The following is a 16,001-nucleotide window of genomic DNA, read 5'->3' on the forward strand; positions in this document are numbered from 1 at the left end:
TCTCCTGCCTCAGCCTCCCGGGTAGCTGGGATTACAGGCGCCGGCCACCACGCCCGGCTAATTTTTTGTATTTTTAGTAGAGATGGGGGTTTCATCATGTTGGCCAGGCTGGTCTTGAACTCCTGAACTCAGGGGACCCATCCGGCTCAGCCTCCCAAAGTGCTGGGATTACAGGTGTGAGCCACCGTGCCCGGCAATAACTCAGTTTTTCAAAGGGTATCCCTTAATCTTCTAATTAATCCCTCAAGTAGTTCCCCCCCAAATGGCTGACCCTCTTTATAATCTTACTGCAAAATCCAATGATGAAGTTGTAGAATGTTATCATACAATTCCTTCGGGAAACTCATGATCCCCAAAACTCAATACTTGATTCATTTTAAGTATAAAGAATAGGGATTGGCTGGGCGCGGTGGCTCACACCTGTAATCCCAGCACTTTGGGAGGCTGAGGCGGGCGGATCACGAGGTCAGGAGAGCGAGACCATCCTGGCCAACACAGTGAAACCCCGTCTCTACTAAAAATACAGAAAATTAGCCGGGCGTGGTATTGGGTGCCTGTGGTCCCAGCTACTTGGGAGGCTGAGGCAGGAGAATGGCATGAACCTGGGAGGCGGAGCTTGCAGTGAGCCAAGATCAGGCCACTGCACTCCAGCCTGGGCGACAGACCGAGACTCCGTCTCAAAAAAAAAAAAAAAAAAAAATAGGGATTTTACTAATACAAGCTTATTTTCATATACTTTTCATTTTTCATTATTTACTATGACATGTTGACTGGTTAGATTTGAACTCCTGGTCTCAAGTGATCCTCCCCCGCCAGCCTCCCAAACCACTGGGATATAGGTGTTGACCCTGTCTGACCAGGATGGTTTTCTTAGAGGATGTCTCACATTCACACTTACCATCTTCAAGGTGTCATTTAGCTTGTTCCATATCTCCTGTTTTTCCTATAAACTGCAGATATCCCAGAGGCTTGCTTAGATTCAGGCTAGACATTTTCAGCAAGAAATCACCCTCAGAATCTTCCATCTTAACCCTGTTCCCAGCTCCCTATCTGCCTTCCAGAGCACCGTCTAGCTCATCCCCAGAATGCATCTCATTCCTTACTCAGATCCAGCTATGCTGTCCCCACTCCATCACCAGCTCAGGGATATTTTTCCCCTGCAGTGTTTGCCTAGTTCCTGGCTAGAAGGGACTGACCCAAGTCCTGCCTCTCCCTTGACACCTTCAAGCACCAGAGCAGGCAGCTCCCATGCCAGAGAACTCTGCCATCTGGCTGGCACACTGCTGTGGCCTGTAGCTGTCAGACGGCTAAGGGGGCCTCAAGTGCATCCTGGCAGTTACCTGTCGGTGGTAAGGCAGCACTCGGTGTGAAGTGAGACCTGGAGGCCCAGCTGGCTCCTTTTCTGAGTCGTCTTTGGGTACTAATTTGGGCCCTCTTTGGAGGCTCATTCATGCCCAGCCAGCACTCTTCCTGGCTTGTGGTTCAAATATTCCCCAAAACTGGAGCCCAAAGACCCATCCAACAAAGAAGCTAGAAGGAAAAGACCTTCCTTTGGTCCCTCTGTGCATTAGAGTTCACTGCAGCCTGGTTTCTCAGACCCTCCACAGGCAGGCTGACAGATGTTTCCTGCTGGTGCGTGGGGCCCACCTGCCCGCCTGCCCGCCCGCCAGCCTGTGGAGGAACATCACTTTTGTTAGCATCCTCATCAGTTCTCCCTCCACCTTTAAACATTTTAGATCTAGAATCTCACTACTTTGCCCAGGCTGGTCTAGGACACCTGGGCTCAAGTGATCCTCCCACCTCAGCTTCCTGAGTAGCTGGGACTATTGGTGTGTGCCCCCATGCCTAGCTTCAGGAATAAATTTAACCAAGGAAGAACTTGTACTTTGAAGACTATAAAGCATTGCTGAAAAAAACTAAATTAGACATAAATAAATGGAAAGTAATCCTATGTTCATGGATTGGAAGACTTAATACTATTAAGATGTCAGCACTACCCACAGAAATCTACAGATTCAATGAAATTGCTATAAAATCCTAGTAGTATTTTTTGCAGAAATAGAAAAATCTATCCTAAAATTCACGTGAATGCATGGGGCTCCAAGTTGTCCGAACAATCCTAAAAAAGAACAAAGTTGAAGAACTTGAGCTAATCTGAAGCTGAGGTGGAAAACCACTTGAGCCCAGGAGTATGATTCCAGCCTGAGCAACACAGTGAGATCCCATCTCCAAATAAAATAAAATACATAGGCCAGGCACAATGGTTCATGCCTGTAAGACCAGCACTTGGGAGGCTGAGGTGGGTGGATCACTTGAGCCTAGGAGTTCAAGACCAGCCTGAGCAACATAGAAAAAGCCTGTCTCTGTTAAAAAAAAAAAAAAACACCAAAATTAGCCTAACATGGTGCTATGTACCTCTAGTCCCAACTACACAGGAGGCTGAGGTGGGAGGATCACTTTTGCCTGGGAGGTGGAGCCTGCAGTGAGCCATGATCACATCACTGCACTCCAGCCTGGATGACAGAGTAAGCCCCTGTCATTCATTCATTCATAAATAAAGCACGTTACAGGCATAAGGATAGACATATAGACCAATGGAATAGAATCAAGAGCTCGGCCAGGTGTGGTGACTCACACCTGTAATCCCAGCACTCTGGGAGGCCGAGGTGGGCGGATCACCTGAGGTCAGGCGTTCAAGACCAGCCTGGCCAACATGGCATGGTGGCACACACCTGTACTCCCAGCTACACGGGAGGCTGAGGCAGGAGAATCGCTTGAACCCAGGAGGTGGAGGTTGCAGTAAGCCGAGATCACGCCACTGCACTGCACTCCAGGCTGGGCAACAGAGCGAGACCCTGTATCAAAAAAAAAAAAAAAAAAAAAAAAGAATCAGGAGCCCAGAAACAAACCCTCAAATATATGGTGAAGTGGTTTTTGAAAAGGGTGCTGCCAAGAGCATTAATAGATAATCTTTTCAATAAATGTTGCTGGGAAAATTGAATTTCGACATGCAAAAGAATAAGCTGGACCCAGCCGTGCGCGGTGGCTCACGCCTGTAATCCCAGCACTTTGGGAAGCCAAGGCAGGTGGATCACAAGGTCAGGAGTTCGAGACCAGCCTGGCCAAAATGGTGAAACCTCGTCTCTACTAAAAATACAAAAATTAGCCAGGTGTGGTGGCACGTGCTTGTAGTCCCAGCTACTTGGGAGACTGAGGCATGAGAATCACGTGAACCCAGGAGGCAGAAGCTGCAGTGAGCTGTCAGCACCACTGCACTCAAACCTGGGCGACAGAGCAAGACTTCGTCTTGAAAAAAGAAAAAACGGGAAATTTTTCATGATATTAGACGTTGCAAAGATTGATATGACACCAAAATCACAGCCAACAAAGGGAAAAAATAAAAAAGGCCGGGTGCAGTGGCTCATGCCTATAATTCTAACATTTTGGGAGGCTGGGGCAGGAGGACTGCTTGAAGCCCAGGGGTTTGAGACCAGCCTGGGCAACATAGTGAGACCGTCTCTAAAACAGAAAAAAAGTCTGGAGATGGATGTTGGTGACACTTGCACAACATCGTGAATGTACTTAATGCCACTGAATTCTATGCCCAAAAATGGCTAAGGTGGTCCATTTTATATTATGTATTATTTTACTACAACATAATTATTTTTCTAATTTTGGAAGCTGGAGAAGAGGTAACAATTTAGGAGACTTGAGAAAGCTTAATTAACCCTAAAGTGGCTGAGGGGAAAGCAGAAAAGAATGATTATTCTATAGAACACCTCCAAGGTGTTTAGTGGTGATTTCTCAGAAATTCCTCTTGCATTGGAAGTGACAGGTACATTGGAAGTGGGGCTGAAGATGGTGTTAGTAACAGAAGCACTGGTTGAAAATCTATTCAAGGAGCAGTAAGATGTCCACATTCCTTCCCCAACAGAAGACTGCGGTTTTAGTCTCTGATGGGCTGGGCTCCAGTGGGCACAGAAAGTAGGGGTGCCCACTCAAAAGTGGGGCTAAGAGAAAATTTACCTGCTGACTATTGAGAACCTCCTTCCCCCATCAAGCCCCATACTTGAGCATACCGATGGCGGTCCAGCCTACACCCTTAGGAGATCAAGGAGAGTCTTTCTGGCAATCCTGACCAGCTTAAGAGAAAGATGGAAAGATCTGATGTCCAGGTTTCACCAAAGAAGCGACACAGAGAGACCACCCTGTAAGTGTCATCCATAGCAGACAAGCTCCAACCGCGTGTCCAGAGCTTCTGATCACCCGTGAGTGGAGGGACACGCAAGCATCAGCACTCAAGCTGAGGAGAGCCTCTGCCGAAGGCCACTGACGGCATTTGACGGGAACAGTCAAAGCAGAGAGAAGAAAATAAAACATTCATATCCTCAGGTAGGAAAGTATCTGGCTCCAAGAAACAACAGGCCATTCCACAAAAAGTTCAGAGAATACAGCTAGAAAATTAAACATATAGGTTGAACCACATGAAAATGCCAACATTTGACTACTTTTGACTTATAAAAACAGCAGTTTCATATGGTTCAACTGCACAACAACAGAAATGAAAAACTCAGTGTATAAGTTGTGGCCAGGCATGGTGGCTCATGCCTGTAATCCCAGCACTTTGGGAGGCCGAGGCGGGTAGATCACGAGGTCAGGAGATCGAGACCATCCTGGCTAACACGGTGAAACCCCATCTCTACTAAAAATACAAAAAATTAGCCAGGCGTGGTAGCGGGCGCCTGTAGTCCCAGCTACTCGGGAGGCTGAGGCGGAAGAATGGTGTGAACCTGGGAGGCGGAGCTTGTAGTGAGCCAAGATCGCGCCATTACACTCCAGCCTGGGCAACAGAGTGAGACTCCGTCTCAAAAAAAAAAAAAAAGTTGTATGATAAAGTAAGGGAAAACTCCCAGAAAATACAGCAAAAGACATTGACATGGAAACGAGGAAGGAAAACGGGAATCAGAGGACTAGTCCAGCAAGAGGAAAACAGAAGGGGAGGAAGCTAAGAAGAAGTTTTTCTACAAGTGAAGAACACAGACGTCCAGACTGAAGGGCTTCTGTGAGTGTTCAGCATGGTAGGTGAAATGGACTCAAACCCAAGTTTGTCATCAAAAATTGCAGACAACTAGACGACTTTCTATTAACTTACAAGGAGAGAAAATAGATTCACTGACAGATGAAGAATCAAATGGTTTTAGACCTTGCCTCTGGAAGGCAGAAGATGGTGGAGCAAAACCTCCCACTTACTGTAGCAACAGGCTCCCAGACTAGGGTTCTATACCCAGCAGAACTAGCAACTAAATGGGAAGGTATATAATAAAAACAAATTCAGACACACACGGTCTAGAAAATGTCTCTCACCAAATATGAGAGTAAACCAAGAAAGAAGATATGAGATCAAGGAAGGTACCTAGGCCAAGACAGAGACCAAAGGAGTCCAGGATGGCAGCGGTGGGGCGGCCAGTCCCAGCGGAGAAAACGGAAGGGGACGAAAAGAAGTCAGGAGGCAGCTCTCCTACGAAAACTGGTCAAGAGACTGATGAGTTGGGGGTGGGGAGGGGTAGTGCATTCAATTCTGTTGTACCATTTGCATAGAAACCAAGCAAACAAAATGAGGCAATTAATAAAAACATTGAGCAAGAAAGAAAATGTACTCATAATACACTATTTGGCTCAACAGTGACCAACACTTAACATGGTCATAATAAGTGAAAGAATAGCGACAACCAAAAATTGCAAAAGATGGAGGGAGAAAAACGGGCAGTGAGTGGGAGGGAAGGATACAACAGTAATAAATCCTCATGTTATATAATAGCAACCTAATAAATATATAATGTCCACATGGGGAAAAAAAAGAAATTGCAGTATATGGGCTGCCAAAGCGAGCACTAGGCTTGCTATTTTGAAATAGCAGAGGTAAACACTGGAAGAAAGAATTCAAGAGTTTAAGGCATTGCCTCAGGTAGTGAGGATAGGGTGAAGGGAAAGGCAGGGGACTGCCTTGAGCACCCAGTAAATTTTCCACAATGGAATTCGGCCAGAACAATAGCTAGAATTGCAACTTCCCTTGTCACCCAGATCCTCCAACCAAGTTTAAGGATCTTGAGGCATGCCAACTGTCATCTATTTTGTGACACAGACTTTTTTCCCATCTCTGGTGCTTGCATCAGGACAAGCTTATTTTTCCAGTAACTCAACTAGTTACACCGATGAGAGGGGAATTTTTTTTTTTTTTTTTAAGAAAATCTAGAAGAGTCTAGGTATAGAGATACGCCTTAGTATACGTCACAGCTCTTAACAAGAATGCAGACTGGGCGTGGTGGCTCATGCCTGTAATCCCAGCACTTTGGGAGGCAGAGGTGGGTGGATCACCTGAGGTCAGGAGTTCGAGGCCAGCCTGGCCAACATGGTGAAACCTGATCTCTACTAAAAATACAAAACTTAGCCAGGCGTGGTGGCAGGCGCTTGTAATCACAGCTACTCAGGAGACTGAGGCAGAAGAATCACTTGAACCTGGGAGGCAGAGGCTGGAGTGAGCTGAGATCACTCCACTCCACTCCAGCCTGGGCGACAGAGCAAGGCTCTGTCTCAAAAAAAAAAAAAAAAAAGAATGCAGAGAGCTGTATGCACTGAGATAAAAAGATGACCTCAATTTATCATGCTGGAAAAACAAAATGCAAAAGATGATTTGCACGCACACACACACAGCATGGCCCACACCGCAGGGGAGGGAATTTATACTGAGATCTCTGCTACGCATCCATAATAACTAAACCAGGATATAATGAAGAGATTTAATAAAATGCCAGCACTTAGAGTAAGACGACTCCCAGGCCCTCTCCAAAGGGCAGCTCCATCACCAATTCAAGCCCATGACCTGGCGCTTGAGCTGGAGAAGCCTCAATTCACTCTGGTTCTTTGCATCCACGAGGTGGAACAATCCCTACCACCAAAACTTCATGAGGAGAAGGAATGGCTTCCTAGGTCCCGAATGATCTCATCCCATCCAAAGCTCCCATGCCCCTGCTATGAGGCATGGTTGCCAGATAGTTTATCAGGCATGAATGTGGAATGCAGAGGAGAAAGCAACATGCACGTCACCACTGCGCTGTGTCAAAAATGCAATTTGATGAGATGGGGATGTCCTTAGTACTTGGTAATTTCTGAGGGTAAAAAAAAAAACCTGCAGTTTTTTTTTCTCTTTTTTTGCTCTCACCCAATCCAGACCATCCTAAGCTACCAGACCAAAATCGGGTTAGTTGGGCTAAGAGCAGGCAGCATTGCTCTGTGTACCTCGCTGCATACTGGAGCCCCAAGTCCTTCAGAACCAACTGCCGCCCCAACAGCAAGTGGAGCGAGTGAAGATCCTGCCACCAGTGACAGAGAACAATAATGGAACTCACTGTGGGTTTTTTTCTCTCCAACAACAGGCTCCTTACAGCAGGGTCACAAGGGGTGCGTGTAAGCAACGACAGCAAAGGCAGAAACCAAGCTCCCTCCTGCCCACCAGGGGCCTTGCCTCCCGGCCCCCACTGTCTCAGCACCCTGGTTGTCAGGCACCGGCTCTTCTGCACCCCCTCGGGAAGCTGTCCTTTGTCCGTATTTTGGGTCAGGAACCACTGCTATGTGCTTGTGGCTGCTGCTAACCAGCACTGTTTTGGGGTAGCAATTACTACAATTCCAACGGTAACTTTTTTTTTTTTTTTTTGAGACAGTTTTGGTCTTGTCACATAGGCTGGAGTGCAGTGGTGCCATCTTGGCTCACGGCGACCTCCACCTTCCAGTTGCAAGCGATTCTCCTGCCTCAGCCTCCTGAGTAGCTGGGATTACAGGCACCGGCCACCATGCCCGGCTAATTTTTGTATTTTTTTGTAGAGACGGGGTTTCACCATGTCGGCCAGGCTAGTCTCGAACTCCTGTCCTTATGATCCACCTGCCTCAGCCTCCCAACGTGCTGGGATTACAGGCGTGAGCCACTGCGCCTGGCCAACAGTAACTCTTTGTTTAATGTGTTTCCCCCCTGGACTGGGCTGTCCATCTCAGTAAACGAGACAGCCAGCACTGTGACCACATAGTTGTGGACACACGAATCGTTTTCCACAAATGTGAACCTCCTGGCTCTCCCACGGAGTGTTGCGCAGACCCGATGGGGGCCCCTGACTCACCAGACAGGTTGATCTCGGTTAAGGAGTCTCGGGTGGTGGTGCCAACAGCGGTGAGCAGGTTGATGGACTGGTCGGTGACGTGGTTACAGTAACTGAGGTGGAGCTTGGAGAGCAGGGGCATGTGGCGGATGATGAGCCGCAGGGAGGCATCTGTGATGTCCAGGCCCGCCAGGCGCAGCTCCACGATGTTCCGGAGCTTGCTCCGATTATCCATCTGACCTGGTGGGGCAGGAAGGAGGGGGCAACCCGTCAATCTGACCGAGGAGGCCTGGTCACGCTGACGTGCCACTCTAAAAGGCCCGCCAGCCAGACAGAACACTCAGATTTCATTTAGTTATAAACTGCTTCCTCCCAAAATCAGAATTCCAACAGTTAAAAATCAGACTCCACATCAAAACTTAGATTTCCAGATTCTCTTGAAAAACTAAAAGAGCTAGAAACACTAAGCCCACATTCCACCCAGTAGTCATCAGCCAACCAGTGCAGAGGTCGCGCAGCACCTCCGATCCCCGTGGCTTGGGGAGAAGCACAGACCTAGGCAGTCCAGCCCAGTCCAGGGGCAGGTGCCATCCTGGAAGCTCTTGCACAGCCACACTGATCCCGATGGCAGTGGAGACTTGAAACCGAGGGGCAAGTCAACAGAAAGGCAGTGAGAGGCAAGCAGAGCCCCAGGAGCGAGTCAACAGGAAAGCAGTGAGACGCACCCGGAGCCCCAGGAGCGAGTCAACAGGAAAGCAGTGAGACGCATGCGGAGCCCCAGGAGCGAGTCAACAGGAAAGCAGTGAGACGCACCCAGAGCCCCAGGAGCGAGTCAACAGGAAAGCAGTGAGACGCACCCAGAGCCCCAGGAGCGAGTCAACAGGAAAGCAGTGAGACGCACCCGGAGCCCCAGGAGCGAGTCAACAGGAAAGCAGTGAGACGCACCCGGAGCCCCAGGAGCGAGTCTCGCATGTGCACAGGAGCCCCTGCCTCCTCCCAGATCCCCTCTGTGCCTGAAGCAAACTGAGAACATGGCAGCAGAGACTCATCCGTATGTCCTTTGGGGAACGGCTGGGGCCTGAGAAGGATGGAGGATATGCTGGGGTCTGAGAGTAAAAGCAGATCCAACAGCCTAGCTCGCTCACTCCACCCCCACAGAAATCCCCAGCCTGGCAACTCACCTGGCCTGTTGTCCGTGGGCGGGGACAGGAGATCCCGCATCTGGGCATCCTTTAGTCCCTCCACCCACTGGACATCCAGGGTCCGGAGCAGCGGACAACTGGAGCTGCAAAGGGCCGAGACCGCGATCCATGAGCAGCCTGACAGCACCAAGTCCCGGAGCCCTGGGGGCACATAGAAAAGGGTGAAGGTCAGGGGATGCAGCCCCAGCCCTCACTGCAGCAGACACACTCGGGGCCACTGGCCCAGGGCTCACCAGGCAGCCGGTTGATGAGCCAGCTCAGCTGCTTCTTGGAGATATTGGTCCAGCTGAGGTCGAGGGAGACGGGCTGTCGCCGGATGATGCCGCTCAGCATCAGGGGTGTGATAGACTTGCAGTGGTTCAGGTCAATGCGGGTCCACAACCGCTTATCGCAGCACCTGGGGACCGGCCCGGTGGGGACACATCGTCAGAGGTGGGGCTTCTCTGGGGAGCCCATGCACAGCTCTTAACTCCCCCACCTAACCACCTCTGGGAGGCTCCTTAACTCAGCGCTCTGGACCCTTCTCTATGTAGCACCTGTCCTGCCCCCACGCGGGCACCTCCCATCTGCTCTGACAGCCATGGCCTCCGCTTTCCATCAAGTATGTATGTATGTGTTAAGACGGAGTCTCGCTCTGTTCCCAGGCTGGTGTGTAGTGGTGCAATCTCTGCTCACCACAACCTCCATCTCCCAGGTTCAAGCGATTCTGCTGCCTCAGCCTCCCGAGTAGCTGGGATTACAGGTGTGCGCCACCACACCCGGCTAATTTTTTTATTTTTAGTGGAAATGAGGTTTCACCATGTTGGCCAGGCTGGTCTTGAACTCCTGACTTCAAGTGATCCACCCACAAAGTGCTAGGATTACAGGCATGAGCCACTGCGCCCGGCCTCCATCAAGTATTTACCATGGGCTTTACAACGCCCTCTACCGGCCGTTCCTCCAAACAACCCCACGAAGCTGGCGTCATGCCCGTTCATCCAAGAGCGTAAGGCAGAGCTAAGGCCAGAAAGCTGGTAAATATCGGCTGGACTGAAGTTGTAACTGGCAGCCTTGCTGGAAACCTGGACTAACTCTCCGAAGCCAAGGACCCCACGTGGTCCTCACTTCACCCTCCAGGAAGCTACATCAGGGAATAAACGGGGTCACCTCCTCTGACAAGACCAGAGGGGCCGCTGTAGCCAGCTGGAACGCTTTGCGGAGCACAATGAAGCCATACTGGGGCTTGGAAGGAAAGAGCATCGCCAGTGACTCCACACACACGGGCCATCCCTGGTGCCGCCTGAGCTTTAACCTAGAGCCCTACACAGGCCGCCGCTCACCAGCGGTTCCAGGTCCTGCAGACCCGCATGCAGACACACAGGTCTTGGTGGCTGAGGTAGCTGAAGACGGCCATCCACACCTCCCTGTGCATGACGTGGGCTGCCCCATCATCCAGGGGTAGCGAATCAGGCGGGGGGCTGATGGGGGGTGGCCGGATCACATGGCGCTCCATCTGCATACACTTGGGCGGGGACACGGAGGGTGGGGGTCGGGAGATGACGCGGGGCGGGCTGCGCAGGCTGGGCCCCAGCTGGTGCCGCAGCTCCCGGGGCGTGCCGTTGAGCCCCTTGCTGAATCGGTGGGGGCGCTCGCAGATGCCTGGGGGCCGCTTGGGCTCCTCGCCCTCACTCTCAGGCTCCGACTTGATGGGCTGCTGGTTCTCGTTGGCCAGGCTGTTCTCCGTCCTCTGGATCTCGTGGTTGAGCTCCTTGCTCAGCTCCCTGCTCAGCTCCTTGTTGGGAAGCCGCCGCTTCCGGCGCATCTTCACCTTCTTCTTCTCCTCCGGGCCCTCGGCCCCTTCGGTGCTGGGTCCCGCGGTGGGGGAGCTGGAGCGGGAGTGGTCGCTCTCCCTGGTCTTGGGGGGCGCTTCGGGCAGATCGTCCTCGGGTTCCTGCTTGAAGCGCCTGAGGGGCTTGTTGGCCAGCGCCATGCGGTCCTCGGCGTTCTTCCAGGACCGCCGCTGAGGGCGAGAGCGGAGACGTGTCAGCCTCTGGGGCTCAGGGCTGCGCCCACCCAAGGCCTCCCGCCCCCCTGCCACGGGACTGTGGCCCAGGGAGCTGCGGTGCAGCTCTGACCGCTCAGGCCTGGGGCACAGGAGGGAGGGGAAGATGGTACCTTTTTCCTGAAAAGCTTATCTTCTTTGCCAGGTTTGAGCTGTCACGAAAAAGAAAGGACGCAGAGCTTGCTCCCCAGGCTTGTGGGATTTGGTCCCCTCGACACCCCACCCCACCACGAGTCCACAGTCTCCAGAGGAGGGGCTGGAGGGACGCCTTCCCCACAAATGCCATCTCCATGTCTGACCGACAGACGGGCGAGCCCTGCCTGCGGCTTTCAAGGAAGAAGCTGGAAATAGCTGTACGGTTGAACTGTTCCCACCCAACTGACCTCCCACCCCACAGACCCGGAGATGTGCAGCCGCCTGTTCAAATCAGCCTTGGCTCTGGGAGCCAGTTCTGGAGCACAGCCCTGTGGGAATCCCCGGCCCAGCCGGAATGGCTAGAGCTGGGAGAGACTCCTGGCGCCACCTTGTGGCTGGTGACAGCACGGCCCGTGGGTGGAGCAGGGCCACCAGGCTCCTCAGAGGTTCCCCGGACTCACAGCTTCCATCCCAACCAACAGAGGCTCTAGGCACAGACAGCTTCCCAGGCCCCAAGCCAGAACCACGAGCCAGAGATCTGGGGCCGAGACCTGGGAAGCCTCAGGAGAGGCAGCAGTGGGGTGGAGGACCAGCGGGGTGGGGTGGGGGACAGCCCGGGACTCGCAGGGCCTCAGGAGGGCGTGCGTCGTGGGAGCACCTGCTGCTGGAAGTAAGTGAGACTGGATCTCCACCAGGGGCTGAGGCTGCTGCCTAGAGGGGGCCTCGGCGAGAGGTGAGAGGAGGAACCGGGGGACGTTTGAAGCGATGAGGCCTAAAGGGGAGGGGGGGTGGGAAGAGGAGTGACTCGCTGGTTTTCCCCTCCTTTCTTTGGGGCAGGGCTCTCAGGACTTAGGTGACCTGCTCAAGGCAGCATGAGGCCGGGATTTTCCCAAGCTCTACCCGCTGCCCACCCCCTGCCCCATCCCTCCAACCCAGCACCCGGGACCAGCCAGACCAACCCCTTTGCCTCCCAGCCCCTCCTGGTCCGTACCCGCTTGCGTCCACTCAGCTCCTGGGGCTTCTCGTATTTCCGCTTCTTCCTCAGGTGCACGTCATCAGACTTTCTGCGCAGGAGGCCGTCCGGCGGCACCTTCTTGGGGTGCTCATCCGACCTGCGCCGGGGCGCCTCCTCACACTCGCTCCTCCGCTTGGCAGGCTCCTGCCCTTCCTTGTTGTCCCGGTTCATCTTCTGCTCCTTGAGCAGGGAGCCGGGCAGGTTGGAGGCGTACTTAAAGCCAGGGCCACGCTTTTGCTTGTAGGCCAAAAAGAGAGAAGGAACAGACCAACTGTATACCTTTGGACTTGCCCTTCCTCCTCCCCAGGCCCACGGCACCCCACCTGCCTGACACTCCTGGGACAGGCTGGTCCGGGCCAGGCCCAGGCCCGCCCCTCTCCCGACTGACCCTGGGACTTGGAGCCCGGCACTCACTTTCCCGGTCTTGCCGGCGTGGTTACACTTCGGACACTCCCAGCAGTTTGGAAGCTCGTCGTTGACCACACCCTCTGACTCCTTAATCTGCGGGGAACACCAGGACTCAGAAAAGGGATGGGCAGAGAAGAGGGCCCACGGGCACAAGGGTCTGTGAGGCCATGTCTTCCAGAAGCAGCAGCACCCCCTCCCCAACATCACGTCTATCCCGTTTCCAGCCAAAAGAAAACAGCCGCAGAGGCTGGCAGAGATGGGCAGCTGTGGATCCAGGCCAGGGTTCAGAGGCTGAGCCCCTTTGCTTCTCTGGGACCCTGGGCAAGACACTCCGTCTCTGTGGGCTGGTGCCCTTGGCCATAAAAGTTAGTGTGCCCATCTCGCTGGGGGAGTATGATCCAGGTAAAGCCACCAGCTCAGTGCCTGGCATGCAGAAAGGACTTTGCAGAGGACTCTACTGGGTGCTGGGGGAAGGAGTGAGGTGTGGGGCCTTCTTCTCCCAGAAGCCTGGAGCCACCTGGAGGCGCTCCCTCTGGCCCAGCTACAAACAAGCAGCTTGTGTTTGCCATCCACTGAGACTCTGGAAACCCTCTCTGGTTCTGACATCCTGGGAGGTGGGGGTGTGTTTATTCCTTTGATGACACTGGGTCTCTGAGGTACTCCAGGCCCTCCTTGCCCTGGGCTTATCCCTTGACACACAGGATCACCCAGACTCAGGAATCCTCCAGGAATTCACTGCAAGACCTGCATCCCACCCTCTCACCAGCATCTCCAGCAACCCTACCTGCCCCATAGCGTCAGCACCACCTGTCCCCACTGGGCCACTCACCTTAAGGCATCCAGGGTGGATGATTTCGTTGCAGATGGAGCACTCCATGAGCATGAGGTTAAACTTGCCTTCCTCCTCTTCCACCGTGTCTTCCTTCCCCGCCTCGCCACACACAAGGCACACGGCAGTGTGGGGCAGCACTGGCTGAGGAGCCAGGGAGAACAAGACAAGTCATCAGGGGTGGGGAGCATGGACCCCCAGGGGGGCCAGGTCAAGGGCAATGAGCTGCTCCCCTTGGGCCTGCCAGGAGACCCCAGGAAAGTGGCCCAGGCACATTCGCTCACTCACTCACTGAAATACGTTAACAGGCTACTACCTCCACATGCCAGATACTACTCTTAATTGCTGGGGATACAGCAAGGAACAAGACAGCTCAAAATCTCTGCCATCCAGAGCTTACATTTTAGTGGAGGGAGGCAGACAAAATGAAGGACAGAGTATGTTAGAGACAGAGACATGGGGAAAAATTAGAGGGCTGGAGTGAGAGGCAGAAGGGGGCTGATTTTAAATACGGAAGTCAGGGAAGGCCTCACATTCAGAAAAGCCCCAAAGGAGCAGGGGCGTGAGCCCAGCCCAGATCCATGCAGATGAGATGAAGCTGCATCTCACCAGTGGGTATTCAAGGCACAGACCATGGACTGCAGGCTCCCAAGACCTTTACAGAAAGGTTAGGAGGTCAGAACTGTCTTCAGAATAACAGATGTTATTTGCCTTTTGCACAGTATTGATATTTGTACTGGTGGGTGAAACTCCTGGCCAAGGCAAGGCCCCCAGCTGCACCAGCAGCCATGGGGTGACTCATGGCCATACGCTTATCAAAAAGATCACCAGGCCGGGCACAGTGGCTCACGCCTGTAATCCCAGCACTTTGGGAGGCCGAGGCGGGCGGATCATAAGGTCAAGAGATCGAGACCATCCTGGCTAACACGGTGAAACCCCGTCTCTACTAAAAATACAAAAAAAAAATTAGCCAGGCGTGGTGGTGGGCGCCTGTAGTCCCAGCTACTCGGGAGACTGAGGCAGAAGAATGGTGTGAACCCAGGAGGCGGAGGTTGCAGTGAGCCGAAACCATGCCACTGCGCTCCAGCCTGGGTGACAGAGCGAGACTCCGTCAAAAAAAAAAAAAAAGAAAGAAGAAAGATCACCAGTTTCATCTAAGAATATCTCTGATGAAACAGTAAAAATTACTTTATGAAAACCTTACCCTAGAGTACACATCCTTTTCACGTGCTTTGTGACAATAAGAAGTATGCGTAAAGTGCCTCGGCACACAGGTGACACGTACCAAAGGAAAGGCACTCATGACTGAGGGGGGAGCTGAAATGGCCACTTTCTCCATAGATTATTTTTACTTGAAGGAATGACTGATAGAAACCCCCTGGACACTGGTGTATTTTTGTGAAGATCAAAGAAGTGAGCTTGTCATTTCCAGAAAAATAACTGACAGCATTTGGTGCAAATGATAAAATTCAAGTTTCTGAATGAAAATTAGACTTTGGAAAACTTACATGAACCACCATAACCCACACAGCTTCCCAAAACTGAGACTTTTCCGAGGAGATCAGTAATCATATTAACAAACGTGATTTCTAAAATAATATTATGTGCCAATATTTGGAAAATCCACCTAACTCAGGGAGCCAGTATTTTCCAGATGACCAATACATGGTGTTACAACATCAGGCCTGAGCAAATGAGCTACTCAAAGGGCAAGACAGGCTAATGACTTTCAGTGTAACAATGTGAACAGCTCATTGATACAGTTTCAGACTCCACATTGCAACTAAACTTTAAAAAAAACTGTTGAGTTCTAGTTGAGTATCAGAGTATCCACAATTATCAAAAAGGCTATTAAAACACTCCTCCCTTTTCCAAGTAGTATATATCTGAGGCCAAATTTTCCTCATACTCCCTCCAAAACAACATATCACAATAGACATAACACAGAAGCAGATATGAAAATTCCAGGTCTTTTCTGTTTTTTTTTTATTTTTTGAGACTGGAGTCTTGTTCTGTTGCCCAGGCTGGAGTGCAGTGGAGCGGTCTCGACTCACTGCAACCTCTGCCTCCTGGGTTCAAGCGATTCTCCTGCCTCAGCCTCCCGAGTAGCACAGGCGCCCACCACCACGCCCAGCTAATTTTTTGTATTTTTAGTAGAGACGGGGGGTTTCACCATGTTGGCCAGGCTGGTCTCGAACTCCTGACCTCATGATCCACCCGCATC

At 52.0% G+C, this 16,001-nt stretch overlaps 1 protein-coding gene across 19 annotated transcripts in view; it reads right to left on the bottom strand.

Annotated features, from left to right (window-relative positions):
• The window catches only part of KDM2B (lysine demethylase 2B), a 159,243-nt gene that overhangs the window by 4,039 nt on the left and 139,203 nt on the right, over positions 1–16,001 (bottom strand). For 8 of the 19 annotated variants that reach the window (XM_063614629.1, XM_063614630.1, XM_063614627.1 and 5 more), the window contains 9 exons: positions 13,778–13,921; positions 12,955–13,041; positions 12,517–12,777; positions 12,184–12,297; positions 11,504–11,542; positions 10,669–11,348; positions 9,583–9,746; positions 9,329–9,490; positions 8,169–8,387 (listed from right to left, as the gene is read on the bottom strand). In XM_063614629.1, the coding sequence (XP_063470699.1) occupies positions 8,169–8,387; positions 9,329–9,490; positions 9,583–9,746; positions 10,669–11,348; positions 11,504–11,542; positions 12,184–12,297; positions 12,517–12,777; positions 12,955–13,041; positions 13,778–13,921 (1,870 nt within the window). Of the gene's footprint in view, positions 1–8,168; positions 8,388–9,328; positions 9,491–9,582; positions 9,747–10,668; positions 11,349–11,503; positions 11,543–12,183; positions 12,298–12,516; positions 12,786–12,953; positions 13,042–13,777; positions 13,922–16,001 lie in introns of all 19 variants that reach the window. The other 11 variants (XM_063614628.1, XM_063614626.1, XM_063614625.1 and 8 more) reach the window with 3 other exon arrangements.

This window comes from Symphalangus syndactylus, chromosome 13, assembly GCF_028878055.3.
Source record: "Symphalangus syndactylus isolate Jambi chromosome 13, NHGRI_mSymSyn1-v2.1_pri, whole genome shotgun sequence".
In the NCBI taxonomy this organism is placed as follows: domain Eukaryota; kingdom Metazoa; phylum Chordata; class Mammalia; order Primates; family Hylobatidae; genus Symphalangus; species Symphalangus syndactylus.